Source organism: Catharus ustulatus, chromosome 2 (genome assembly GCF_009819885.2).
Source record: "Catharus ustulatus isolate bCatUst1 chromosome 2, bCatUst1.pri.v2, whole genome shotgun sequence".
Taxonomy (NCBI): Eukaryota; Metazoa; Chordata; class Aves; order Passeriformes; family Turdidae; genus Catharus; species Catharus ustulatus.
In genome coordinates, this window is record NC_046222.1 from 30,203,477 (window position 1) to 30,229,652 (window position 26,176).

General features: G+C 40.5%; 2 protein-coding genes across 5 annotated transcripts; both read right to left on the reverse strand.

Annotated features, from left to right (window-relative positions):
* Nucleotides 1-264: 264 nt before the first annotated feature.
* CASP2 (caspase 2) lies at nt 265-19,068 on the reverse strand. Of its 3 annotated transcripts, none has more exons than XM_033053550.1 (10): nt 18,797-19,068; nt 13,275-13,442; nt 11,756-11,831; nt 9,850-9,944; nt 8,271-8,447; nt 7,040-7,168; nt 6,531-6,621; nt 2,936-3,085; nt 2,740-2,849; nt 265-2,143 (listed from the first exon to the last, which is right to left on the reverse strand). In XM_033053550.1, the coding sequence occupies exons 1-10, from the start codon at nt 18,944-18,946 to the stop codon at nt 2,009-2,011; spliced, it is 1,281 nt and encodes a 426-aa protein (XP_032909441.1). In that variant the 5' UTR covers nt 18,947-19,068; the 3' UTR covers nt 265-2,008. The 3 variants fall into 3 exon arrangements, 2 of the variants coding, with proteins under 2 accessions (XP_032909441.1, XP_032909440.1); XM_033053549.2 differs by having other exon boundaries at nt 18,103-18,885; XR_004417211.2 differs by lacking the exon at nt 265-2,143 and adding an exon at nt 6,360-6,421 and having other exon boundaries at nt 2,758-2,849; nt 18,103-18,885.
* Nucleotides 19,069-21,692: 2,624 nt separating this feature from the next.
* TMEM139 (transmembrane protein 139) lies at nt 21,693-25,300 on the reverse strand. Of its 2 annotated transcripts, XM_033053554.1 has the most exons (4): nt 25,217-25,300; nt 24,816-24,901; nt 23,565-23,873; nt 21,693-22,275 (listed from the first exon to the last, which is right to left on the reverse strand). In XM_033053554.1, the coding sequence occupies exons 3-4, from the start codon at nt 23,810-23,812 to the stop codon at nt 21,807-21,809; spliced, it is 717 nt and encodes a 238-aa protein (XP_032909445.1). In that variant the 5' UTR covers nt 23,813-23,873; nt 24,816-24,901; nt 25,217-25,300; the 3' UTR covers nt 21,693-21,806. The 2 variants fall into 2 exon arrangements, with proteins under 2 accessions (XP_032909445.1, XP_032909444.1); XM_033053553.1 differs by lacking the exon at nt 25,217-25,300 and having other exon boundaries at nt 24,816-24,950.
* Between the last annotated feature and the right edge of the window lie 876 nt (nt 25,301-26,176).

The window sequence follows — 26,176 nt, forward strand, 5'->3', positions numbered from 1 at the left end:
GCTGAAGCACAACATGAGCCTCCTGCTTGGTGGTTCTGCCTCATATCTCTTTATTAATGTATCAGTCTTTGTTTGGCCCAGCTGTAACCAAAATTTACAAGCAGCTCAGAGTGGTTGCAGCTGTAAGTAGCAGGCTTCTGCCTAAGAGTTCAAAATCCTCTCCGGGATGTGCTATCTCAAGAAATAACACATAATTCTCTTTATGTAGAACCTCCATTTCTGCAGAGGTCTGACTCTCTAAATGGAAGACACTTCACAGATTAATCAAACAAAAATTCTTTATTTTGACACCTCAAGGCAGTAAAATACAAGTATACAAAAAGATATACAAAAGTGGCAGTGATAACGCAACTTGATGCAATTCTACAGAAATTCAATCCATCAGAATGGACTGCTTCATCAATAAACCTATCTGTAAAATATTGCACCATTTCATAGAGGGAGCACTCAGGAAGACAGTGTTTATACTCCAGGGAGGTACAGGAGCCCCTAAACTGGTATATTAGACTTCAGAGTAAGGCACCAATTGGCAAGTATGATTCTTGTTCTGTTCATCACATTGTGTGTAGGATAAATGCAAGATAATGCTGCACCTTTGTCAGCTGGAGGAAACATAGCCTTCATTTTCTAGGCAGAATAATAAAAAGAGCACATGCCTAGTTTTCCAGCCTCCCTCCATATACCTTTGTGCTTCCCATTCATAATTCTATCCTGAAAAATATATTTTAAAAGCCATATTTACATTTTAAAAAAGCCAGGAGCTATGCCAACTTAGTGCTACAAAATGGAGAGATTGAGAGTGAAGTGAGCCGCCTGTAGCCCATATGTAATCCAGTATCTCAGGATTTAGGCTCTACCACAAAAAGAGAACAATGCCTATCTCCCATGTCACATCAAGTGGGAGTAACTGCAGCTGGACACAGCAAGACATAAATTACAGTATGAAGAGATTGTGGAAGGAATTTCCAAAAGAAGTGATAGATTATGCTTTTAAATGATCATGGATTAAGAAAGAAAACTCACAGAAAAGGATAATAATGTAACATACTTCCCTCTCATTTAAAAGAGAATAAAACGGCAGCGATAAACAATCCAAGCAACATGCTTTGATTGTAAAAAGCTGCCTTGAATATTTTTGTTAATTAAAAAGACAAAAGAACCTCTTGTACAAGGGTGTAGAGTTTCAGGGCTTCAGTTGTACAGTGCAATTTATAGACTCCTGAGAAGCTAGTGGACTGAATGTTTATTGTGACACATAAGTACTATGTAAACAAATTCCTCAAAAGGAATATTCCATGCAGTTGTTCACTCTTGGGACTAAGGGGAGTTAATCTAGAATTTCTATATTCAAAACTATTTCTGGGGCATTTTATGTAGGCATATTTGTCTGGCCTCTACATGTTTTGCTGATAAGCTGAGATAACTTGGCTATAGAAGGAATGTAGAAAAATAGACTTTTAAGTGATCAAAATGGAAAGTGTTGAGTACTGAGAACAATAACCTTCCATTTTAGAGAGGGGGAGGATTCTCCTTTATAAGGAGCCCTTTTCTAATGTGCACAGGAGTCAACTGTCCTGTATGAAGAACCATGCAAAATGTATTTAAAATTGTTAAAGTACAAGCATGATAGGTAGCATCTTTTGACTGTTTTTCTTTTCAGAAAGCCTTCACTTAAATATTGTACTAGTAATACATTTCCATTTTCACATTCACTTTGTTTACAAATGCCCTTATGTATCCTTCCAAAGGACGTTCCCACTTCTTTCCAGTTCCAATGCTGATCCTGTTTCCATCACTTTCTATACATACAGATCCGATTGGGATATTAGAATTTTAAACCCTGAACTGAGCCCGATTACAAGGAGAGCTGCCAGTTTATTTTAGAAAAAGACAAAGAATTAGACTGGCACTCCTTGTTTCCCATCTGATGTCATAGTTGGTAAAAGTGAAAACAGATATCCACAGTCAAGTTCAGCTTTGGCAGTATCTTCAAACAGAGCTGGCAAGGTTATTTTCCTGGTAGATAACCAGGAAACAGATAAAGGTCCCGACAGAGTGTACTACAATATTCTGACATTTCCTTGCAGCGGTGAAATTCAGTGCCTGGGGCATAACCCTCTCGTTGCTTGATTTGCCTATTCACCTAGATGTGAGATGAAAAGAAAAAAATAAGTAACTGGAAGGTTTAAAAAGAAGGAAGAAAAATGTCATTTCTTTCTGTACTCCCAGATTATTCTGTTTAATGCATTAATTAGTCCCCTAATTATAAGAAGGATAAAGAATTAGGGTGCAGCTCCACAGCAGCTCAAGTTGCTGTGGTCACACTGCTTTTCTCACTCCTTCTTCCTCCACTTTCGCAATCTTTACCTTGTATGAGTGCTGGTGCTTTGGCAGCTGTGTTGTGTGCATGTTCAGGGAATTAATTCACCCGAAAAAAAGCTATTTCTATAGAAGAAAAGTAATTCTTGGCAAGCAGTATTAACTCTACTTCCAAGTTCACCATGCGACCCACATAAATGAAACAGGAGTCGTCAAAGAAACACCATTTTTACATGGGTTAAACTGCTATGGAACTGTATATAAATAAGTAAATAAGAATGAGGAAAGAACTGTAATTTTGCTACCAACAAGGCAAGAAAAGTGCTTTAATAGTACTAGATTAATCCTAGCATTTTGAAGCAATGGAAGGCCCTTCAAAACCCAGGTAGGAGTGGGAGAGTAAATGCCCCCATGCTTTACCTTCACCAGCATGTCAGCCACGTGAGTGTGTCGGGAGTCCTCCGCAAACACCGAGGTGAGAGCCTCGACATACCAGGAGCCACGCTTGGTGTTCCGCATGGCTGCAGTGCCTGGCGAGAGAGTGCCTACCATGAAGGCTTTTGGGGAACACAGACACATGGCACCTCCTTATGCCCAAACACTTAGGGGCCAGTACCTTTCAGACAAGCATATCCACAGATCATATCTGAGCGTGTCGGCAGCCGCAGCTTCAGACTTTCTTCCTTGTTGGCATCGCTCTCCTCACTGCCTGGAGAGTCTGACCACTCTTTGCCATCTCTTTGATCCACTCCCTGGTCCAACTCATCTGTGGTGGCAATAAACAAGGAGAGGGAGAAGGGGAGAAGAAATTATCCTGAATTACTGGATGTAGCTTTCCTGTACTTCCTTAGTTTTGTGGTCAGCAATGCCACAACTACTGTCAAGTAGAAAATTTTTGCATTAACTTTAGGCTTTCTCAGCTGTTTTAAACTCTGAGAGTTTACTGCACAAACTCATGTAGATACCAACAACAGCTGCACCTACTTAACCTAACCTGATTTCTGCTCCCACCTCTTCCTGTACAGAACATGGAATAACCACGAAACAGTGAAGTTTCTGGTAGCTTTCCACCATTAATGGTTTACCTAGCCATGAAGTTTTTATTTTCCACTCATAGCTACCTCAGAAATATCCAAAAATGTCTAGTGCACTTTGCAATGCTAACTATCTATTTACTGCAGAACTCAAAGAAGAGCAGTAATTTTGGTTGTTAAGACCTACATCCAGGACATGTAGAAAACCTGAACCAAATATCTCACCTAGTCATGATTACAATACCGCTTGCTTCAATTAAAAGCATAATTTGTGCAGCAGAAAAATGAAAAATAATCCGACCTCAAACACGAAAGAGAACTCCAGTCCATGGAGACTAGTTTAAAACCTGGAGTGCATTTAATGCCCTTTCCAGGATTCATTAGTATGTATTATGCAAGTGTAGATATTCTCAATTGGTTTTCTACATGATGCAGTTTCCACCATAATCAAGTAATTGCTTAGTGGTGGTAACTTTGATAGTCCAGCTGTGTTGCAAGAAAATTAAAATTACATTTTACAGATTTTCCATATAATTTTGCTGTTTTGTTTTCTTTTGTTCTGAGATGAGAATCTACTATTCTTACTTCCTAACGGCAGAATCAGAGTCTAGTGTCACGAGGCTCCAGTCTCCACTTCAGAGTCCTTCCCCCTAAGATGTTTCTCAATTTTTATTCCTAGCTCATGCCTAAATAATACATTTGGATTTCTAACCCTTTAACAGGCAGTGGCACAGGTGGCATCTCATAATTATGCTCAGAAAGTGGGCAGTTCATAAGTCAGCAACAATGTTCTTTTCCTTTAAAAAGCAAGCAGCAGCAGGAAGGGTGGGATTGTCTGAAACGGCCTAGAATTAAAGTCTCCATAGCTCAAAATTTCATAATGGCTTCCACTAAGTTCTTTTCTCATCTCTTTAGGGTAGCAATGCAAATTTTTTTCATTTTTAACCACACTTTTTTCATGTCTTTTATCACACTTCTCAAAATCCTTCCAGTTCTCTGCCTTTTAAAAAATTTAGTGTACCGTTCACTGTACATTTTATTTCAGAAGGCTCAGGAAATTTTTCTGTCAAACTCTATTATTCACACTGTTATCATGCCATTATGTATAAAATCAAACTTTTTTTAAATTAAAGCTTCAGAATTACATTTCAGAATAACACATCTTCCTCATGCACATCTTCAAACACCACTTCAATCAACTTAACTAAAATGTGTAAAGCACTAACCCTTTGCATACTTAACCTCTAATTCATAGAACCACTGCCAAAGATTCATCTAGTCTGTTTAAATTGTATTGAAGCTCCCAGATAGCTGTTCTGCCAATTAATTTAAATAACTGCCAACTACCCATTTATTAGCATAATTTTTCACTCCTTTGAATCTACTACATTAAACACAGATACTAAGCAACTTCCAAGTTTCATTTTATGCCACACTGAAACTCTTCCCTTTGTTTTCTGTTGCCACTGTTTTGATCCATGACTGTAGGTGGATTACTTAACTTCTTTAGTAGACTCCTGACAAAAGCTCTTTGGGAATTAGGACTGTACCAACATTTGTCTACATTTTAAAAATGTGTCATTAATAGAAGATAGAGCAGGTCTACAATGTAAGGTTAGAGAAGAAGAATAACTTAGGCACTTCTCATCTTGTTTCAACTAGTTCCAGCTAACTTGCATGGCACAGATAGACTGACTACCATTTCAAAGTTGACAATAATATTTATATAGTCCCTTGAATGCCGTCTAAAAGATACACGTTTTTGTTGACAGTTCAATTACTTTGTAACTGGCTTTCCCCTCCAACTATTAATCAAGGTTTAAAAGAGGTTAGATAAGGCAGGGTTTTGCCTTCTTTGTTGTTTTTTTATGAAACTGAATTTTTCCTTCCAGTTTTTCAAGTATTTTAATCCTTTTCTATTACAATATCCTAGTTCTAAACATTGTGCGTAATACAAAGTAACTTTACCACTCTTCCTTAACTGCGACTTTTTTGGGAACATAAAGGCTAAGCTTGATTTCTTAGTCTTAACAGACTCATTATGGTAACATGATTATAAACATAATCACCTAATGAGGTCAGCTGAAAACTCTGTCTTATTACACTTATTTCCACCCTGAATCTGCACATTCACATTTGTTCAAGAGTATCTAAATCTTCATTCACATAAGGAAAGCAATCAGATTCAATTCATATTGCAAACATGCACGTTACAATATTCCCAAACACTTAAAAGGACCAAATATTTCTCGTCACAGAAATACTTCATGTAGATTTCAGGCTTTTCACTGAGTTGGGATTAAACAAGAGTCGAGACTAGAGGATAAACTGTAAAGCTTGCTAAAAATGAGAAAGAATGGAGACAACTGCAAGGAACAAGGGAAAAGCAGGAGGGAAAGCACACACACTAGGAAAACTCCTCTATCACAATGGAAAAAAAGAAACTATAAGACAGAGCTTCACTTTGGAATATCTGCAATTTTATAGAGTCCAAATACTTGGGGGAAATATTTGGTCATTAGCAGATCTGAAAGCTAGTTACAGGTGTGTTTGTTTAGTTCCAAAAGGAAGGAAAAGGAACAGTAGAATTTTAAAAAAAGGTATAGAAAGCACAGAAGAACAAGTCTGTAAGAATAATGAAAAGAGTTCTGTATAACAGCATGTATGTGGAAAAGGGTGGAAGGAATGTTCATTTGAGGTTGAAAACAGGCTAAAATAAAGGAAAGAGACAAAATCACCAAAATAATTGGAACCAACTCTGACAGCTCAAAAGACACAGTACATGGAGGATCAAGAGAAAGACAGGATCTCAGCAAGACTGGTGCTAGTGTACTGCTCCATGCTGTGCTGCTATTTGTGCATCATGTGCCCCACTCCCCCTACTGCAAAGCACAGCACGAGGAAGCCTCAAGGAATGAGTGCAATATAGCAGAGCTTTATGTCACTAAGGAGCTCTGGGGTCTGCAAGTCAATGCACACACCTCATGCAGAGCTAAAGACACTTACAGAGCAACAGATGCAGTGGCAGCAGCAGGGCAGAGGGAGGTGAATATGGGTCCCACTTACACCTGAGAGAAGCAAAGAGGAAAGTTGACAGCAAGTTGAATGTGAGGGTGTGCATGTGTGCAAAATGAGCCTTAATGGCAAGTACGTGGCTTTTAGTGTTTGGGCACTCACCTCCCCGGCAGGCCTGAATAAAGAACATTTTGGGCTTATTCTGGAGATTTGGGCAGTTTGCATTATCAAAGAGCCGGAAAGCCTCCTGCAGCTGAGAGAGGAAAGGAAATTTCTTCACTGTAGCCTTCTGTAAGCCAAACCCAGCCTCACCTTGCTTCCCTGTATTTTTCTTATTACCTCACCAGTCTTGGTATCTTCCCCTTTATCTGCAAACTCAGTGTGTGACAAACACATCCCTTTTCCACCCTCTCCCCAGGTTCATACTTGCTTGGGTTCATGCACTCTACCTAGCATTTATACAGAGAGACAATTTCTCCTGCTTGCCATTTTTCATTTTGCAGACCTCTCACAGACAGCCCCTGCCCTTTTCTTCCCTCCAGCTCTTGCTTTTTTTGATATTTTAAAAAATGTGAATCCCGTCTTGCATAATTTATAATTTTTTTTTTTTTTTAACATTTTTACTTTCGTAGAGATAACCTACAACAAGAGATAAAGAATCAGTAATATACCTCTAGTAGTTTGCCATCACTGCCATAAACCCCACCTTCCACACCATGGGAAAGCACAGCCGTAATGCAGGAATCCACATCTCGATGATCTTGCAGCTTGGAGAATCTCTCCAATGCATTCTGCATCTCCTAGAACAGGGTAAAAATAAAATAGTTCAATGCTTTCCAGACTTCCGCAGGGAAAGTGAATCATTTTTCTGGGAAGAATACAAATGGCCCTTCTGTTACAAAGAAAACCCCTACACACATCAAATTTATGTAAAAAATATGTGTTCTATTAAAAAAAGAGGCAAAATATTCTTGTTCTTTTATACAATATTCAGTCCTATGTATAACACTGTGAAGCAGGAATCACTTAGGCCAACAGAGAAAACCAAGTGATATTTTGCAGAGGTTTTACACTGAAATCTGGCTGGGATATTGGAACAACTTAACAGATATATACTCTGGGACTTCAGGCATTCAGACACTAGTGGTCAATTCAAAATTTAAACTGGGAAACTTCAGAAGCTCTGACAACAAGGCAGGTGCAAATATCTTGCATCAATGTTGCAAAAGGTCTGTTCCTGAATAAAACACTTTAACAGATCCTGTACCACTTGAATTCATAGGGATTTAAAAGGACTAAGATCAAATGATGTTGGAGAAGACAGACACTGCAGTCCTAGGGAGAGTAGCTTGATTGAGTTAGTCGTGGAACACCAACCAATTTTCATAAGTGAAGCACATACACATTTTTAGTGAGTACTGAAAGAGTGGAACTGAACTGCATGGATATTGGAAGACTGATAAATAGGATGCCAATTGACTTCGTCAGTGAAAGGACTTGAAAACATCACAATAGCAAAGGTACATCAAATATTTGCAAAGTTTAACTTTTAGGAGACAGTGGAAAAGTCTATCTAGAGTAAACTGGAGACTTAATTAATTTGTGCTTTTAACACACATGCCAGGTGTGGTCTCAAAATTCTTGCCCCTTGCACTAGGGTCAGAGTAGTACCTCTTGTAGTCCTTTGTGATACTACTATCCATTGGAAGAACTCAGCCTTCCAAGCTTTCTCATGTTGATCATTATGAGAGGAGACATCATCATGTTTAGCCTTATTTTCTATTCTTAAGTGATAATTCACATCTTCAAAGCTTGGCTACATGCCAAAAGGAACCTCTTGAGACAATTATGAAACAAACTCTCATCTACACCAGGTGTGAAGTACTGGGATCACCCCCTTACCTGTGCAGTTTGATCACACAAAACAGTGACTCGATACCCGAGATGCCTGAAGAGCATCTCCAGGGAAGCACAGTCCACGTCTCCCCCTGCGCGATATTCCAGGTCGCTCTCGCTACTGAAACGGACATTGCTGAGGATCAGCGCTAAGCCTCGTGGCTCTGATGTCAGCTTGTATGCCTGAAAGGAAGATTAAAAACAGGTAAATTCAGACTACACAAGGAAATAATGTGTTAGAATAGAACAGCATTCATTCCACACCAACTTGATATGCCTGTGCTTGCCAGCCTCCACAACTGACAATGCTACGATACTATTATTAATAAGTTAGACTGGCTTGCCTTATTCCTCATTTTGAAAGAAACACAGCTTATCCATTTCAAGCAGTGAATTAGATATTGCTAACATTTTCCCCTTTCCTCACCCCAACAGGGCCCCATATATTTTCGTGACCCCCATCAAAGGGTAACACTATGTAAAATTTAGCCAACATTTCTTAATTACTGTTGGGAGCAGACAGATGTAAAATAGCAATGAGCGTAATTGTAACAGCAAGGAACTATCAGTCATTGACTTTTAAAATTATGCAACTGGCAAAAGAGGTTAACAGATAAGAACTAATATAAGATGAGTGTCTTCAGATTAAATTCCCTCTCTGTCCCTACCATTCTAACAACAACAAATCAATAGTAATTCACTTACTAATACTCCTGTAAATTGGAAGCAAAATTTAATATCAAAGGAGAACATCAAATAAGGTGTATCCAGGCACAGATGTAAAAGAAGCCTAGTCAAGCTCCCACTGGCACTGCTTATTAATCAAGTCACCCCAACAGACAGTTCCAAAAAACCCCACAACAACCCCCCTAAAACAAACTCAACTCAAACAAAAACCAACACATAAACAACTGTTTTGTTATACACAGACCCTCTGACATTGTATAACCCTAATGAAGTGTTTATCCCTCCACACAAAGGAATTTTTCCTTAATCTCACCCCACCACAATCTATGCTTTACAGATAAATTCAACAAAATGTAATTAGATTACACATAACTTCAAACTGCAGCAGAAGATTAGAAATTCAGATTGTTCTACCCACAGGTAGAATTCTAGCACACAATCCTGATCTGGTTCTTAAGCCTAAGGACTCTATTGGGTACAGCTGACAATTAAAACAGCCAACTTACTAGGTAGTTGAAAGTGCAGTTTTACGATCTTACAGCCATTTCCAGAAGATGAGGACACAGACAAATAAACTTGAGGCAATAATACTGACAGCTCACAGAGAGCAACAGTAGAGAAAAGTCATTTCACAAAGCTCTTCATGACCAAAAAACCAGAGGCAGAGGCTTGTTTAGAGTTACAGAACTTCTCAGGATTTCTTGACACTTGTAAATGAGAACCATGTCAAATGGAGCACACAACTGGTGGTGACACCTTTCAGTTACACAAATAGCACAACCCTGATCTGCATCCCAATGAAGCATTTCAACTCAATTTGAAGTGGCACATGTTCAGCTGATAGATCCAAACATCTCACATCTCTCACACCTTAAGACTTTCTCTGCCAGTAACTTACCAAGTGCTGATGACTGCGATAAAATTCAGGACTGCAATACTTCACTGCAGGAATTGAGGGACCATCTCCATTATCCAAGCAGTGTTCTATTGGTTCTGTGCAAAACCAAATATATCAATAAAATAAAAATAAAAATCAGACACAAAACTCTACATTAAGGTAGCAACTTACAAATTCTGAATTGTATTCATTTATGCATATTTAATACCTCAAAAAATTTTGTTTGATCAAGGACTACTGACACAAAATGAAACACAGAAGAGAAAAAAAGTGCTGTAACAGTATACTTATTTTATTATAACTGACAGCTTTTATTTTTGCTTGTCTTTGGGTTAGCCTTATCTAAGGCCTAGTCTACAGAATATGAAAACAGAATTCTCATCTAATTTAAGATCCTTGTGCTTTCTGCTGTTTTGTACAGTATGTTCTTACTTTCAGAGTTTGGCTGACAAAATGTTGCCAGAAAATTTCAAACAGAATAGTTCTTTCCTTTCATAAAAGGCCTCCCATACTGAACACATGCATAAGTGATCAAACAAGACAATTCTAACTTTCATATAGTGCAAAGCCTTTTTCTTTTTTTATCTGCCTCTGAACACTTTCCTCTGGATAACAGCAGATGAGGGGAATGATAATCAACTATTTGCCATTTGCAGACAAACACTCACTGCTCTGTACCAAATAAAGTGAGCTAATGACATTCACGATCTCTTCTGAAATCCTCCTTCAGCCTTTTGAGGCATGGCTTTCCTGGTTGGAGGAACATATGTTCTAAAAAAATCAAAACCCAACCTAAAACCCTCGCACACGAATAAAAAAGTTTCTAAAAAATTAGATACTTGTTCTTTAACACCAGAGAGAGCTCCCAGTAACCAGCATAAAGGTAAACCTGTGGTATGGGAAAAAGTACAGTAATTTCACGATTACAAGCTGCACCATTTTGACTTAAGTTTTGCTCCATACCCGGAAGTGCGGCTTGTATTTGGGAGCGGCTAATATATGAAAAAGAATTCAGAAATTTGCCAACCAGAAATGCAAGCATTTCCCAGAGGGAAAGAGGGGAGCCAAGCCGGGCCGGTGCAGCTCTCTGGCGGGGAAGGGGGAGCCGAGCCGGGCTGGGGCCGTTCCCTGGCGAGGGAGGGGGAGCTGGGCCGAGCCCGCACGGCCCCAAGCCAGTAAATGCCGTGTTCCCGCGATTCTGTTACTAATTGGTCACTTTGTGAAAGTTGCACGGGGATCCTCACTGTGAATGACAGAGCAGCTTATAATTGGGTGCGGCTTGTGTATGAACAAAGAACAAAAAGTTGCCGACACCCGGAGGATGCGGCTTATAGTCAGTGCGGCTTGTAATCGTGAAATTACTGTACTCCAGGCATTACCAGAAGCAACATAAATCTAGCAAGGAGATTCATTCCAACAATTGTCTATTAGACCAGTCCCCTGGTCTAAGTTGCAAACGCATGTTAATGAAAAGCTGATTTGCTGCACTTGGCAGAAACTACAGAAAACCAAGTTGGACCCACATAACACATATAAGGCCTTAAACCATGTTTTTTTAAGAAGGACGTCTTGGTTAAGGAATACTGCCTGAAGCCAGTATCTTATAAGAGCACTAGCTCAATGAAATTCTATTAATCTTACAGAAAATCTTTGCAAAATCTAGAATTTTACTGACATGTATGTTTTAAGTAATGAAGTGTCCCATAAGAATAAATGAAGCTAACAAGAAACATGTATTGGTTGTCTCTTCCCATATGCTATAAAGTACCCTCTCTGACCATATAGTCAGTTTACTGTCAAGTCTGTATTCCTGGGATGAGCAAAGTATCTTATTTTTAGACTTGAATTTAGACATTATTAAGAAACTAGCTGGAGCAAACCAGGTAGCAAATCATGAACAACTCACCAAGCCAACGGGGTCTCTTTGAATTACAGGACTCACTGACAGGGTATGGAAGATCTGACTCATGACAGTGTTCAAGCTACAAGACATCAATAAATCCATGAAAAAGAGTAACAAAATAGCTAGTTTTTCTCTCCATAGTACAAAGCTGAAGGTATCATGGGAGAAAAGACACATGCATTTACATACACATAAAAATGACTGAAATACAACATCATGGTCCACTTCCAAAAGAAACATCATGACAAGACAGCAGAAGCACTTTCTTCCAATGCAAGACTCCTCCCCTTCTTTGATTAGCTCCACTTCTACCCAAATCCTCAGTTTAGAATCTTCACAGTGGGGTCATCCTAGCTTCCTTAGTCTTAACAAAAACTTGATTTGTCTGGTGATTCCTGTATTTTTCTTTGCTGTCAAGATTTCATTGTTTATACAGTAAAGCAAAATTGAAAAAAAAAATTTAAAGGGTAGTCCAATAAATTTTACATTTTTATAGGAGAACATTTGTTCAGAAGTATTTGCTCTCCCTTCCTTTGTATAAAATAAGTTTACTGAGAGTTTCCATCCTTGCCAGTGCACTAAGAACATGCAACCTTTGTAAAATTCTTCCTTTAGTACAATACTAACTACACTAGTAAAAAGGTGGGAAAAAAATAACAAAAGAAAGAAATAAAAGTATTTTTTCCTTAAGAGTCTATTCAGACAATCACTGAATATTAAATCAAAAAAGTTCAGAGAACAAAAATACTTTCCTTTCAATTTTTAGATTATTAATATACATCAATTAAGAACTTGTTGGATGCAAGAATACTGCAAGAACCTTGTACAGCTCAACAAAAAGAAATGCAAAGTCCTATGACCGGGGCAGATCACTCCCAGGCACCAATACATCATGGGAGTGACCCAGCTGGGAAGCAGCTTGGCAAAGGACGTGGTGCTGTCAAGCCAAGCAGGAGCCATCAATATACCCTGGGCTGCATTAGGAGGAGTGATGTCTGCAGAAGAGATGAAGGGAGGTGATCCCTCATCCCTCAAGAGGAATTCATCCATGTGTACGAATACCTGAAAGGAGGGTACAAAGAGGACAGAGCCAGACTCTTTTCAGTGGCGCCCAGTGACAGACCCAGAGGAAACACAGTTTCCTCTTAACACCAGGAAACACTTGTTCATTGTGAGGTGCCTGAGCACTGAAAGAGGTTGCCCACAGAGGCTGCAGACAGATATTCAGAAACTGCCTGGATGTGACCCTGGAAGCCTACTGAAGGTAATACTTGAGCAGGGAAGTTGGAAGAGAGGCCCTTTCCAACCTCTACCACCTTGTGATTCTTTATGAAAATTCTCTTCTACCCAAGTTTCTTCTTCTCTGCTTTTACTAAGGCTACTACAAGTTTCAACTTGCAACAAAACCATTCTATCCTTTGTAAACAACTGAGTTTTCCCCATTTGATAAAGTTCCTTTTGTGCCCAAACCCAATCTGAAATGCAAGCCATCCATCTTATTTAAAAAAAACAACTGTTGTACCCTTGCAATCTCATGGCTCGGGTTGGACATTGTCTTCAGGATCATTGCCTCCAGATGTTGCTGCTGGGTTTCCCGCAGAGCTTCACAGAAGGCTGAGAAGGCGTTGGGGCCTCTCTTGGGCAGCAAATTGAGGAATTCCACATTTCGGTCGAAGCTCCCAGACTTGGCCTGAACCCAGAGGGAAAACAGAATCCATACTCAAGTAACACCCAACATAATTAACTTTCAATGAATCATCACAACAATTTTCTTTTATTATTTCAGAAAAACATTCCACCACTATGCTTAGCTGTGCTAGAACCATTACCATTATGATTATTTCCCTCACACTCCCCTGTTCCCTGTTTGCTCAAGAGTGGGAGCACAAGACAACACAAGCCAACAATTCATACATAATCACACACAGTAATACCCTGCATTCTCTCTGAAATTTTACTTCCAGTTATCCTTGGAATAGTACCTACTTCTCCTCACTGAATACACAAAGTTGAAAACATGCTTTTACTACTATCCAATAGTTTATGGCCTGCAGATAGTAAAATTCTCCAGAAAACATTAAGTAGAATAATGATTATATGCAGTCAATTCCAGATTGGTATTTCCTATGTACAGACAAATACTTAGACCAATGAAGCAATACATACTAGTATACATGGAAAAGTAACCAACAAAAAATGACACAGTGCCAAGAAGTTCTAATTGTTAGAATATGAACAAGTATCTGCCAACAAAATGTATAATTTACATAAGTATATCCTTCCCTGTGAAATCTAAACCACACACAAAAAAAATCACATAACAAAATACTGGGTATCAGAAATAACTTTTATTTATTTAGAATTCATCGTATTTTTTAAAATTATCACTTAGATCCAAGATCTCTGCTTTGGTGGAGAATAGTTGGGAATAGCTGATGAGTTACACAGAATTAAGGCCTAACAATACAGCAACGACAGGAAGAATCAAGAAAAAAGAAGCCTTGAGGAACATGTTTAAATCTTCTGCTACAGAAAATATCACATCATCTGGTTTCATTCATAATTATCAAGCTCAGTGTCAAAAATAGTTTGGTTTTTGCCCCAACACACTGTTTGAGAGGATGTTGCAAAATCTTGTTGATCCAATGCTTATGAACCTATTTAGAATTTTAGACCTAATCATTCGTGACTGACTAAGAGCATTTATCTTTATCAACAGTGTTCATTGACCTCAGTGGTCTGTCCTTTCCCTTATTTACCAAACTTCTTTCTATAAATTGGTCTTGATTTGCTACAGGAAGCAAGTAATTTTCTTTCATAAATGGCCTCTTTGCCTTAACAGTGTAGGTACCATTTCCTATTCCCACAGGATCCTGAATTTTCAGAGTACTACTGAATAGAAGTACCAATAATAATGTCTTACTTGCGTCTTCCCAGAAGTATGAAGGTACCTTTCTCCGGGTAACACTGCTCCATTAGTCCATCAAAAATAACCAGCTCCATATATTTGCATCTTGCTGTAAGCTCACTGAATTTCATTGTAACTAATAAAGTAAATTGAGACTTGATTTCTAAAGCAGCTAATGAATTTTTCTTCCTTTCTAGTAGGCCTGCAGCTGTTTTGAGACAAGCTAAAGGTCATTCATCTTTTTCACAGTCTATGACTCTAAGGCCTAAGTGATAGTTCAGAACAAAAGCCGACCTTAAGCACCAGAACACAAATTTTATTGAAAAGTTAAGAAATTACCATAATGTTCATACTCTGCTCTTTGCATGCACAGAAGTCAGCTTTTGGCAGACTTCTTCCTTAATGCTTCCTCAAACACTTTAAGGGCTGTGCCTCCTGATATGACTTAATCTTCAACATCCCATTTAGGTTATGCTAAATAATGTTCAGCAAACACTCATAATTTAATAAGACATTTCTTTCATTTTATTTCCCAATACATCCTCAATTTATTTCCTTCCCCTCACAGATGGGTTTGATAATCTGCATAACAGAAACTAGTTGTAAACAAATTCTGAATTCCTGTCAAAATTCCATATTAGCCTTATTATACTCCTGCAGAATCCGTAGAAAAAGCATATATAATTGACAAACATCCCAATCAAATTTATGTCACTTGTTAAAATCAGTGATCCCTTCATTATTGTCTAGTGATCAACAATTTAAATCTCTGTATCTACATAATCTCAGCCTTTGATTACAGCACAGAGTACTCAACTTGTTTAAAAAGCAAAAAAGTTCTTGCTACAATATCTGCAATTTCAGAAGTCCATTCCAGAGCTCTGGAAGAACATCTGATGCTCCAACAAGAAGGCATTTATGCAAGCAGATGTTGGAGCTTGCCTTAAAAAGGGCTGTTTCCACTGTCCCACTTTATTTCCACCATAGTTTTTTCTCCTGTGTTTGAAATCCCCTTCTGCTGGGTTTTCACCTAAATAATTATAACATCATTTTCACTACAAAGTAAACACAATGTTTTTCTTTACTCTTTACTGAAAGTGTATACAGTGGGAAAAAAAACTCACATGATTTAGTATCTTTCTGAATGACCCAATTTAAATTCAATACTGCCAGATCCTACTGTCTCCCCACACTTCAGACATCAAAGGAAGCTTTCTATTTACTGGTTCTCCTCCAATGTTTTACACCTATAAACTCTCTACTTACTCTTCATATTCTTTGTGAGCTCCTCATCCAGTTCAACCACCTTTGTCTTCAGGGGCTCTTTCTGCAACATACTCCCCCTCCCATCTTTTCTTACTTGTGGTAAAGTTTCAGTACTGGTTTGATATCTCACACTTGGAAAAAATGTCATGCTTCATTTCCTTGAGCTCCTTGATTTATTTCACTTTCTTTACAGAAATTTATTTCGGTGCTCTATTTCCAGAACCATTTTCTTCTTTTGTTTAGCTTAAATCAAGCCAACAGGACCAGTGTAGCTGCTTTGTTTTTAAAAAAAGATTACTTAGAACTATTTATCCAGATCTTGATTTCCTGACTTATAGCAGGAGTAGGAGGATATATATAGAACCAGTCAGTTATAATATCCAGGATAACCTATTCTGTTTCATCAGACAATGGCATTTGGCTCCTCCTTTTTCCATTAAGGTACCTGATGATCAGCATCACAATACATTTTCAATAACAGGCTACTTAACAGCACTTCTAAGACTGTGACAGAGAAAGGAAGAATATTAAAAATTCACAGACCTGCTACAGGAAAATGAAAGGTAAGACAAAGTGTTTTCCACTCGAGATTTTTTTTATAAATGCACTTTGCTATTTCTCCATAGCACTGTCACGCCTAAGATTATCCAGTAAACATTCCCTTCATTTCTATCCTTCTAGCACAATGCATATTTTGCAGTTCCAGCTTTCCTTCTACCTCTGCCATATTTCTATTTTTTTGTAGCAACTTCCAGATCAATAGCCTGCAACAGTGGTTCAAGTCACTCCATTCTCTTGCCCAGGCTGCTACTGCTATTTATACACTTTTAAGCTCTTAGTTAGGTATGTTTATTGTATTAGGCATATTTTTTCCACTAAGCTATTACTCTTTACATGACTTACCTATCGTAACACCTTTCTCTTTACTGATAAACCATTACTAAGTATTGTTGCATTCCCCTTTACTCAATTACATCTGGAGGGGAAGATTCCTTTAGGTTTCTTCCCTTCAGTCTCAGTTTAATACTTTTTAACTGTAACAGCACCTTGGCAAAAAGAGTACTTTCTCTGGCATTACCTTGAGAGGATTTTTTCCCTCTTCTTCCATTCTCCCTGCTCCACCTTAGGTGACAAACTGCAGGCCACCAAATCCCACCCCTACTCACCATCCACACTTCACCAATGCTGTTGCTTAACTCCTGTGGGCTGCTAAGCATCAGAGACTCAGTTACTTCCTCCCCAAGTGGAATGATGGGGAGAATCCAAAGAACAAAGTTGAGAAAAGTTGAGATAAAGATGGTTTAATAGGTAAAGCAAAAGGCACACACACAAAGCAAAACAAAGAATTCATCTACTGCTTCCTGTTGGCATCCAGCCATTCCAAGCCATCACTCACAATGGTGACTTAAAATCACAGAATATTCTGAGTGGGAAGGATCCACAGACCATTGAGCCCAGCTCTTAAGTGAATGGTCCACACAGGCACCAAGACCTTGGCATCATTAGCACCATGCTCTGTCATTCAGTTTCCCCTTCCTCCTTCTTCCCTGACCATGCTACCGAACTGAGTGGGAGATCCCTTGTGTCATCTGGGGTCAGCTGTCTCGCATGTGTCCCCTCCCAATTTCTTGCGCACCTCCAGCATTGCAGGTGGGATGAGAAGAAAAGGCCTTGGCTCTGGGTCAGCACTGCTCAGCAGTAACTAAAACACCTCTACATTAACAACACTGTTTCCAGCAAAAATCCAAAACACAGTCCCAAACCAACTACTATGAAGAAATTAACTTCTCCAGCCCAAACCCAGGGAAGTCTTTGATTCGTTCTCTGGCTTGCATTGTTTCATAGTATCTTTGCTCTCTTCCACTAGGAAATTACAACTATTTCAGGTGAGACTGCCTGCAGCTCCCACAATTCAGCACTGATAGCCTTGACAGGCCCCATGAGGCATCTAATATCTTTGACACTGCCTCAAAGTATGCAAAGTGATTCACATTACCTTTGACAATGACTCAAAATTAATCAGCAAGTTATTTCTTCACTGCTATCAAAACCTTATCAGTCTCAGGTTTACACTTTCTACACTCATACCCAAAAAACAGTTCATAATCCTATTTGTCAACATCCGTTCTTTATTACAAGACCCTGAACTTTGCTAAGGGACTAAAAACTTCCTTACTTGAGCCCTGACATGCACTTGACATGCAGTTTCAACCACTTCCTTTCTGGTCTGCTTTCTCTGAAGACCTGTGTGTCCATCCCTCACAATGTTCTGTGCATTACCGTCCCTCTGGGACTGGCAGAAATCCCAGGCTATTTCCAATGACTTCTCTCCACAGTATGCACTGCACAGGGAAAGTAACACGAGCCTAAAAACAAATAGCATTTGTTATTTGACAGTGAGCCTTGAACTTTGCAAGGTGCTTCATGCAATTTCCGAAAACATATATGGAACACAAATTCTTTCTGTGGAGGGTGTCACAACAAAATGGTATATAACATATTCGTTTACTTATTTTTGTTTTGGAAACGCATATCATTCCTTCTTCTACATGCATAAGAAAAAAGATAAGCACAAAATTACAGTAAAAGACTGGAAGCTACCACCCGATCCACTAAGTGCAGCCTGCTGCAACTGCTCACCAGAACAGAGGGAATCCTAGAGGGAATCCTAGAGGGAATGCACTTTTTCTCGCTACAAAAGCGCCTTACAGTTCTCCTGGGCGCTGCAGCCAAACCCCTGCAGGTGCCCTGAGCGCAACCACACCGAACCGTGCAGGTAACAGGTGAGTTTCCTCCATGCTGCCACTGCAAGGAACGACAACGAGTTCAGCCAGAAATAAAACTCACGACGCAAGCGATAACCCGCGTACCTGTATCATTTCCACCATCTCCGTAGTGATGATGTCTTTCTCTACCATGTGCTCCACCAGCACATTCAACACCAGCTGCTTGGCCAGCATCACCCGGTTCTTCTTGAGCGCTTCCTGGTGGCACCGCTGCATGCCGCACGCCGTCAGCATCCTGGGAGGAGCGGGGCCGGCAGAGCCGAGTGCCGCGCCAAGGAGCCACGCGTGTCCCTTCCCGACCTGGGGCCCGGCAGGAGCCGGCGGGACCCCGCGGGCCGCGGCACAGGCGGGCGGAGAGCAGCCCGTCCCGCCTTTACCCGGCGGCCCCCGCGATTCAAACGGCGGGACGCGCTCCTTCCGTCACGTCACCACCGCGGGAGCGGGAGCGCTTTCACGCCTCTTCCTGCCCGGGCTGCGGCGCGGCCCCTCAGGCGTGCGGCGAGGCCGGGCCTGCAGGGGGGAGTAGTGGGGCTGCTGCTTTCCTGGGAACAGAGCGTGCCGGCTCCGAGCCTTTTATTTTTTATTTTTTTTTTAACCTATTTTAGTTTCTTTACCTCTGCTGAAATCAGCTGCAATCAGAAGTGAAAACGTGCTGTAATTAAAAGGGAGGGAGAAATGGAGCACACGGGATCTGCAGAGAAATAAATGCGAAGGAAAATACAAAGGGAAAATTAAGTGAGCATCCTTGTGAAAGTAGATTCACAGCTCTCATTACAGAATCACTGAAGCAATTGGCAAAATCAGTTGGAAAAGACCTCTGAGATCACAGAGTCCAACCTTTGACCGAACACCACCATGGCAACTAGACCATGGCACCGAGTGCCACATCCAGCTTTTCCTTAAACAACTCCAGCGATGGTGACTCCACCGCCCCTCTGGGCAGGCCATTCCCATGCTCAACAACCGTCCCGAGAAACTCACCTGATGTCCAGCCTGACCTCCTCTGGCACAGCTTGAGGCCAGTTCCTCTGGTCCTGTTTCTGCCTGGGAGAAGAGACCAAACCTCGCCTGGCTACAATCTCCTTTCGGGGAGTTGTACAGAGTGATAAGATCTCCCCTGAGCCTTCTCCAGGCTAAACAACCCCAGCTCCCACAGCTGCTTCTCATACAACTTACAAAAAAGTCACAGCTTCAGATGGCTTCTGCACATTATTCTTTAGCACACAGAATTCCTATGTCCCGGTGTACAGGAATTCTGCCTGCCAAAGCTTAACACACGTCCAAAGGCCTGACAGTCTTTACAAATGTTGAAGACAAAATTGTACTGATCATAACTGATGGCATTTTTGGTCTTTTGGCTAGTTTTCAGTCTGTGCTGGTCACCTGAATTTCTTCATGACTCTTGGGAATTTGGTGCACTCAGGCAGGTCCTGAGTTCCCCAGTTTAAGACTCAGAGTTTCTATGCTGGTGTCACATACCTGTGGCACCTTTTGGTGAGATTCTTTTCTGTTAGCAGATACAGGAGGAAAATGCAAGTAGTGATTGACATTAAAGAAATCATATTGCCTTGATCAGCAAGTTTGTCTCTCCTAATACTTCCGTGACAGACATATCATAATTGGTTCATCAATAATGATAATAAAGTGATTCAGCTGTCAATTCAGAAATTGAACTTCTTTTCTAAGCCAAAATTAACAAATAAGCAGAATGCAAGCAAAAACATGGCTTTGTGGAGTGTTTCTTTTAGGAGGAAAAATCAGCATTGCCACCAGGAATTTTTAAAGCAATCCTGTTTATTTATAAACAACATAAAATGTATTTTTTTCTGCTTTGAACTATAAAGAATCAAACAATAAGAAATAATTTATTTGCTTCTAGCCTATGGTTTGATGGTTCCTCATATGAATTAAATATGCAGTCATAAACAAGGCTGTGATGATTGCTACTCTCCTTCACAGGAGATTCAGACCACCATTTTTATTTTTTAATTTGGACATACACCAGATGCAAATGCATCTCTGCATACTGCAGACCACTGGCACTGCAGAGCCCATCAGTTTAACTCATCCATTAAAAAAGGCACAGCATCACCGATCAGTGAAGGCTGGAACCTGCCTACAGCCTAGATCCATCGTGATGAAGGCCAAATGTCTCTCGGGACTGTTGTTCTCAGGTGCGCCGCTGCCTTGGCAGACAGACTGGACCTTTCCAGAGCCCACAGAGAACTGGAGGAGCTTTGGCCTTTCTATGCATGATGACAATAAAGTGTCTCGGGCCATCTGTTAGAGTACACCTGTAATACAGCGGATATACACCCTGTTGTAGAGCCATGAAGTCTGAGCGAGTATGCTTACATGTGTATGTATCCCATCACTGGCCTCTCTTGCAGGGGGAAAGCTTATCTCCCTCATGTCCACCACTGGCTCTGTGGGATGAGAACTTTGTGAACAACAAAGTCATTTGATGCATACTATCAGCTTTTCAACTCTAAGTAACAGGTATCAGGTGGTACCAGCTTCCAGATGGAGTCAGCCACTCTCCCCTCAGTCAGACTGCCATGTAGCACAGTTGAGGATGTGGAGCAGGTGTGGCAGAGGGACAGTAACAAACAGCTCAGACCACAAATTTGTGTTGCTGCAAAACAGCAACATGGGGAGTGCAGGCTTGTTCTTGCTGTAGGGATTTCAGGGTGGCTGATGATCACACAGAACTCAGCAATATTGCTGTTTGCAATACACAGGCAGAACATGCTTAGTGTTGTTTCTATTCCTCCCCTTTTCCAGGCAGGTTCCTCTGGCTGCATCCTTCAGTTCTTATTCAGAGGTCTTTTGGCAACTTTATCTCTTCTCGGGGATTTACTTCTCCTCTCCCATAAAGGTGTATCTCCACTTTGAAAATGTTGCCATACATAACACAACTTCCCTCACAGTGGTTTTATGTATCTGCTGAGACAAAGCAGTGTGGTATTGCATTGATTTCTATTTTGTGCAAAAAGATTCTAGTAACATCACCTGTGGCTGTAGTTCAACTCTGGTTCAAAGAAGGGTGAGACAAATGTTTAGGCAAAACATTATCAGCCATTTTACCATCCCTCTAGGAGCATCCTGTATTGGGGTGAGGGTTTGGCTCTGTATTCGTGGAAGGTGAAATCAGTCCTAACGCAGAGGGCTGGTGAGCATCCTCAAAGACCTCATCACTGATGGCAGTCTCGTAAGCAGGTGGTGGAGTGAGTGGCTCCAGTGGTTCAAACCTTTCTTCAACATCTTTCTCCTCATGGATGTCTGAAACAAACCGCTGCAGTCTTGGGGGCAGCACCAGCTGCAGCTGCGTCCTGGAGCCCGTGTCTGTCTCAGAGGTGTACATTCTGTCTGGTGGCACTGGCCCCCAGAGAGCCTCCACCATCATCTCTTGTTGGGCAGAGGATTCAATAACAACGTTGTACGGGGGAGGCTCGCTCAGCGGCGAGGGCACAGAGCCTGGGTTGGATGTAATTGTCCATATTGGTGGAGCTGACATGGTCATCACCTCCTCATAGGTGGGTGCTTCATAGGCAGCATTCACCCTGTGCCAGAGAGCAATGCCAGATACACTCATTATTTTACTGTGTAGTTTATGTTTATAGGACAGATCATGGACTTCAGGGACCATGCTACAATCAACAAATGGGACTGAGACAGGGTATCTCACGTGGTATTGCTGTGTAGGATATTCTGCCCCTGGATCAGCTCACCTCTCCAACCAACTGAATGTCTTTCTTAGTGGTATAGAAAATAGCTCATCTGACCATTTTCCCACACTCCTCAGAGTTAGTGAAGCTACCCACACTGTTCAGTTCAGTGTCCTAGGCTTAACCTGGTGTCCTGCTACAGTTAAAATTTATCACTAAGCATTGCTAACTACTAGTTATCTCATGGAATAAAACGGGACCTATTTTTAAAAATATATTAGCTCAATGCCTATTCATTTTTAGGAAGTGGAGAAAATTAAGTACTTTCATCCAGTTTAAATCAGGACCAGTTATTCTGTGTTTAAAATAATTATCTGCAAAGGAAAAAAAAATGTTACTTTGGAGACATTTTTCTTTTCAGGTCGTATTTTAAAATAAAAGGATACTAGTTTTCTTCAGGTATGCCCCCAAACTAGCAGGGCCCAATAGAGACTTCTTTTTTATATAGTCTTTCTAAAAATAAACATTTTATTTGGGAACATCAAGTCATTTATGCATATGGATAATGATTATCTGGGTTATACAAAGAAGCAAATAAAGTTAGCCTCTTCAATGACAGTAGGAAAACTGGGGTTAAATTAGGTCATTCTGGGAAGCTGCAAATGAACATGAAGCCAAAAAGAGCTGGTAGTATTCAGTCTCTAAATATCAGGGGTTTTATTAGTGTCAAGTAGAAATTTTAAGAGGGGGAACACACCCAGTTACAGATTTCTCTTAAAGTTTGCCAAGAAACAGCTGCTCTAGAGATAAGGTTTATAGAGCTAAACCCAAATAAGATTCGGTATTGCTTCAACATTTTTTCTTTTTCCTTGTCTGACTCATTGTTTGGCAAGCCTCGATTACTCAAAGAAAAATAAAATGGGCTTGGATCAGTTTAACATTGGCAAGTTTTAGTGGATCAGTTCCCAAGGGGAAGAAAATATATATTACAAAGCTACAGGATATGCGTGGCGTTGACTTTGCAACCTCCACATCAGTAATGAGGGAAAAAGACCTGAAAGAACTTCTGTCTTTGGGAATGGAGTCTGCATTTGGTGTCTCGGGGGAAAGGCAGCAAAAGAGTGTTTAAAATGGCCATGAGAGAGGTGAGAGAGTTAAAGAGGAGTAACCGAATTGCTGCTTACCCTGCTTGGCTCTGCCTGTTTGGAGGTACTTCGTTTGCGTCATGCCGGTGTTGATTCCTCAGGTAACACTCGACAAACACACTCAGCAAATAGCCAACAAGGCACACTCCCCCTACCCCAAGGAAGAAATAGCCTACTGGGTTGATGTTAGAGGAGATGGCCAACATGGTGACCCCGATCAGAAGAGCAGCGGTGAACAGAAGCAGCAAGGTTTGGCGGATGTTCTTCCAGCGTGTCTCTAGCCACATGGCAGAAGGGGTGTTGGTAGCAGGCACTTGAGAACAGATGGGCACTTAAAGGGACAGACATCTGTGGAAGATGGAACAGTTTTTTCAGTGTGAAACATGAGCATATAAACACATTTCTAAGTATTGTGATCGCAGTAAAAACATACACACTCGAGTACATGCACGTACATCATAAGCCTGGGAAATCTGTGCACACCAATATAAACATATTAGAATTTCCTGAGTGCACGCATATTGAATAGTTGGAATACTTGGACACAGTTGCAAAACATAAACTGCATAAAGAGACCATGGGCACTTATTACCAGACATATCTAAAAAGGTTACTGCAAAAGCAAGTCATGGAATAACTATAAGGGTTAATTCTAAGACATTTGTGCCTTGCATAATCAGCATTCAAATACTCATTCAAATCCAGAAGAAAAGCAGAAAATCAGCATTATTTAATAGGCCTGTAGGTCTGTCTGCCCTGGTAAAAGGAACATCTTACTTCAGTGTAGCACTAGAGCAGTAATGTAAGTTTAGGTTCTGGATGTAGCTAGTGTATGTGTGTTCTGTAAAATGTAGGCACTTATTTCAGTATTTGCTTTTATTCTCAGTTCTTTCTCTGTTGATGTGCTTTTTTTTTTGCTCTGTTCTCAGACACAAGAGCTTTTCATATCCCCCATTCCAAACCCCATTTCAGTGAAAGGGACAGCAGTTGTCACTGTGTGCAGTCAATATGGAATGAATACTAGGGATCTGTGGCATTCAAGAATACCATAATTAAGGAGCTGTCTTGGACATGGTATGCTAACCTCCATCTATCCCACGGTTTCGGTGAAGACCTCTTTGAAGGAAAAAAGCATGACACAATGGGCATATTTTTAATGAATATGCCTCTCCAAACAAATAAATAGTTTTATATAGCTCCATGTTATATTGTGTGCTTTCCCCTTATTACAGCAAAAATAGTTAAATGCATATAAGCAAAAGAAACACATACTTTTTAGCATCTACTTACCAGAAAGAGGTTTTGGTAGGTTCGAGCAGTCATGTTTTAACGTCTCTCTTCATCACAAGGAAAAATGCGCACTGCTGCTTCCCATTCTGACCCAAGGATAGAACACCAGTTAAAATTCTCCCTTCCTCCTTTCGAGTTTTTTGGTAGGGAAACTATGAGGATTTCTTTTGAAAATAAAAATCGGAAACTAGTGAGGATGGGAAGATACCAACTGATGGGAAGATCCCATTGTACAAGTTTTGCGTGAGAAAGCAGAATCTCTGTTTTCCGGGTTCTGAATCCAAAGCAGTTTCTAGACGATCACACACCTTCTACTCTTTTGCAGCTCTTCTCGGTCTGTCCCACAAAAGCAGGAAACTCATTAGGAAAGAGGGCGGAGTGAGCAGTGGGGGAGTGCTTACCTGTGTCGTATCTCTTTGGTCTGCTTCACTTCAATGAGAGAAACTGCCCTGAAAATTCTGGGTTTTTCCCCACGTAGCAAAGGAATCTTGATCTCTGCCTCACTAAGCAGGAACAACAGCTTGCCCAGCCCACATCACGTGGCCCACATATAAATCTATTTATGACTTCTGTGAAATGTAAATTCGTATATTTGTCCTGATCAAGTCCTGTTTGTCAAATGTTTTATGCCTTCTTTGATTTTACAAACAAAAGGAGATAAAAGGGGGGGCATGGGGTTATTATTTCAGAGAGAGCTGAGTTAGAAATATTTTTACTCACTGATATATCTGGGAATGGAATGAGAGGTAATGATAAACCACAGAACTGAATTAGGTACTGGATTACTTCTGTTATCTGAACCTTTAGTGTGTGTCTGAAAACTGGAATGGAATGGAATGGAATGGAATAGAATAGAATAGAATAGAATAGAATAGAATAGAATAGAATAGAATAGAATAGAATAGAATAGAATAGAATAGAATAGAATAGAATAATTTCAGTTGGAAGGGACCTACACCTTCTCCAACTCCTCACCTGCTTCAGGGCTGACCAGAAGCTAAAGCATGTTATTAAGGGGATTCTCCAAATGTCTCTTACACACTGACAGGCTTGGGGTATTGACCACCTCTCTAGGAAGCCTGTCCCAGTGTCTGACCACCCTCAAGGTAAAGAAATGCTTCCTGATGTCGCCTGACACAGCTTTGAACCATCTGCATTTGTCCTGTCACTGGATCCCTGGGAGAAGGGATCAGAATCCCCCTCTCCCCTCCTCAGGGAGCTGCAGAGAGCAAAGTCACCTCTCAGCCTCCCTTTTTCCCAGAGCCCTCAGCTGCTCCTCCCAGGACACACCTTCCAGCCCTTCCAGCAGCTTTGTGTCTTCCTCTGCACACATTCAAAGACTTTCCCACCCCACTGAAATG

Bases quoted from the DNA above. Each gene is read 5' to 3' on its own strand.
- CASP2 (XM_033053549.2), bottom strand. From the start codon at position 18,309: ATGCTATTTGTTTTTAGGCTCGTGTTACTTTCCCTGTGCAGTGCATAC. The intron at 6,622-7,039 runs GTATATTACTGA...TTCCTCTCTCAG, and splicing joins GTGATGGCAAACTACTAGAG to CTGCAGGAGGCTTTCCGGCT. The intron at 3,086-6,530 runs GTGAGTGCCCAA...TTGCCACCACAG, and splicing joins TATTCAGGCCTGCCGGGGAG to ATGAGTTGGACCAGGGAGTG.
- TMEM139 (XM_033053554.1), bottom strand. From the start codon at position 23,812: ATGTGGCTAGAGACACGCTGGAAGAACATCCGCCAAACCTTGCTGCTT. The intron at 22,276-23,564 runs GTAAGCAGCAAT...TCTCTGGCACAG, and splicing joins AACAGGCAGAGCCAAGCAGG to GGTGAATGCTGCCTATGAAG.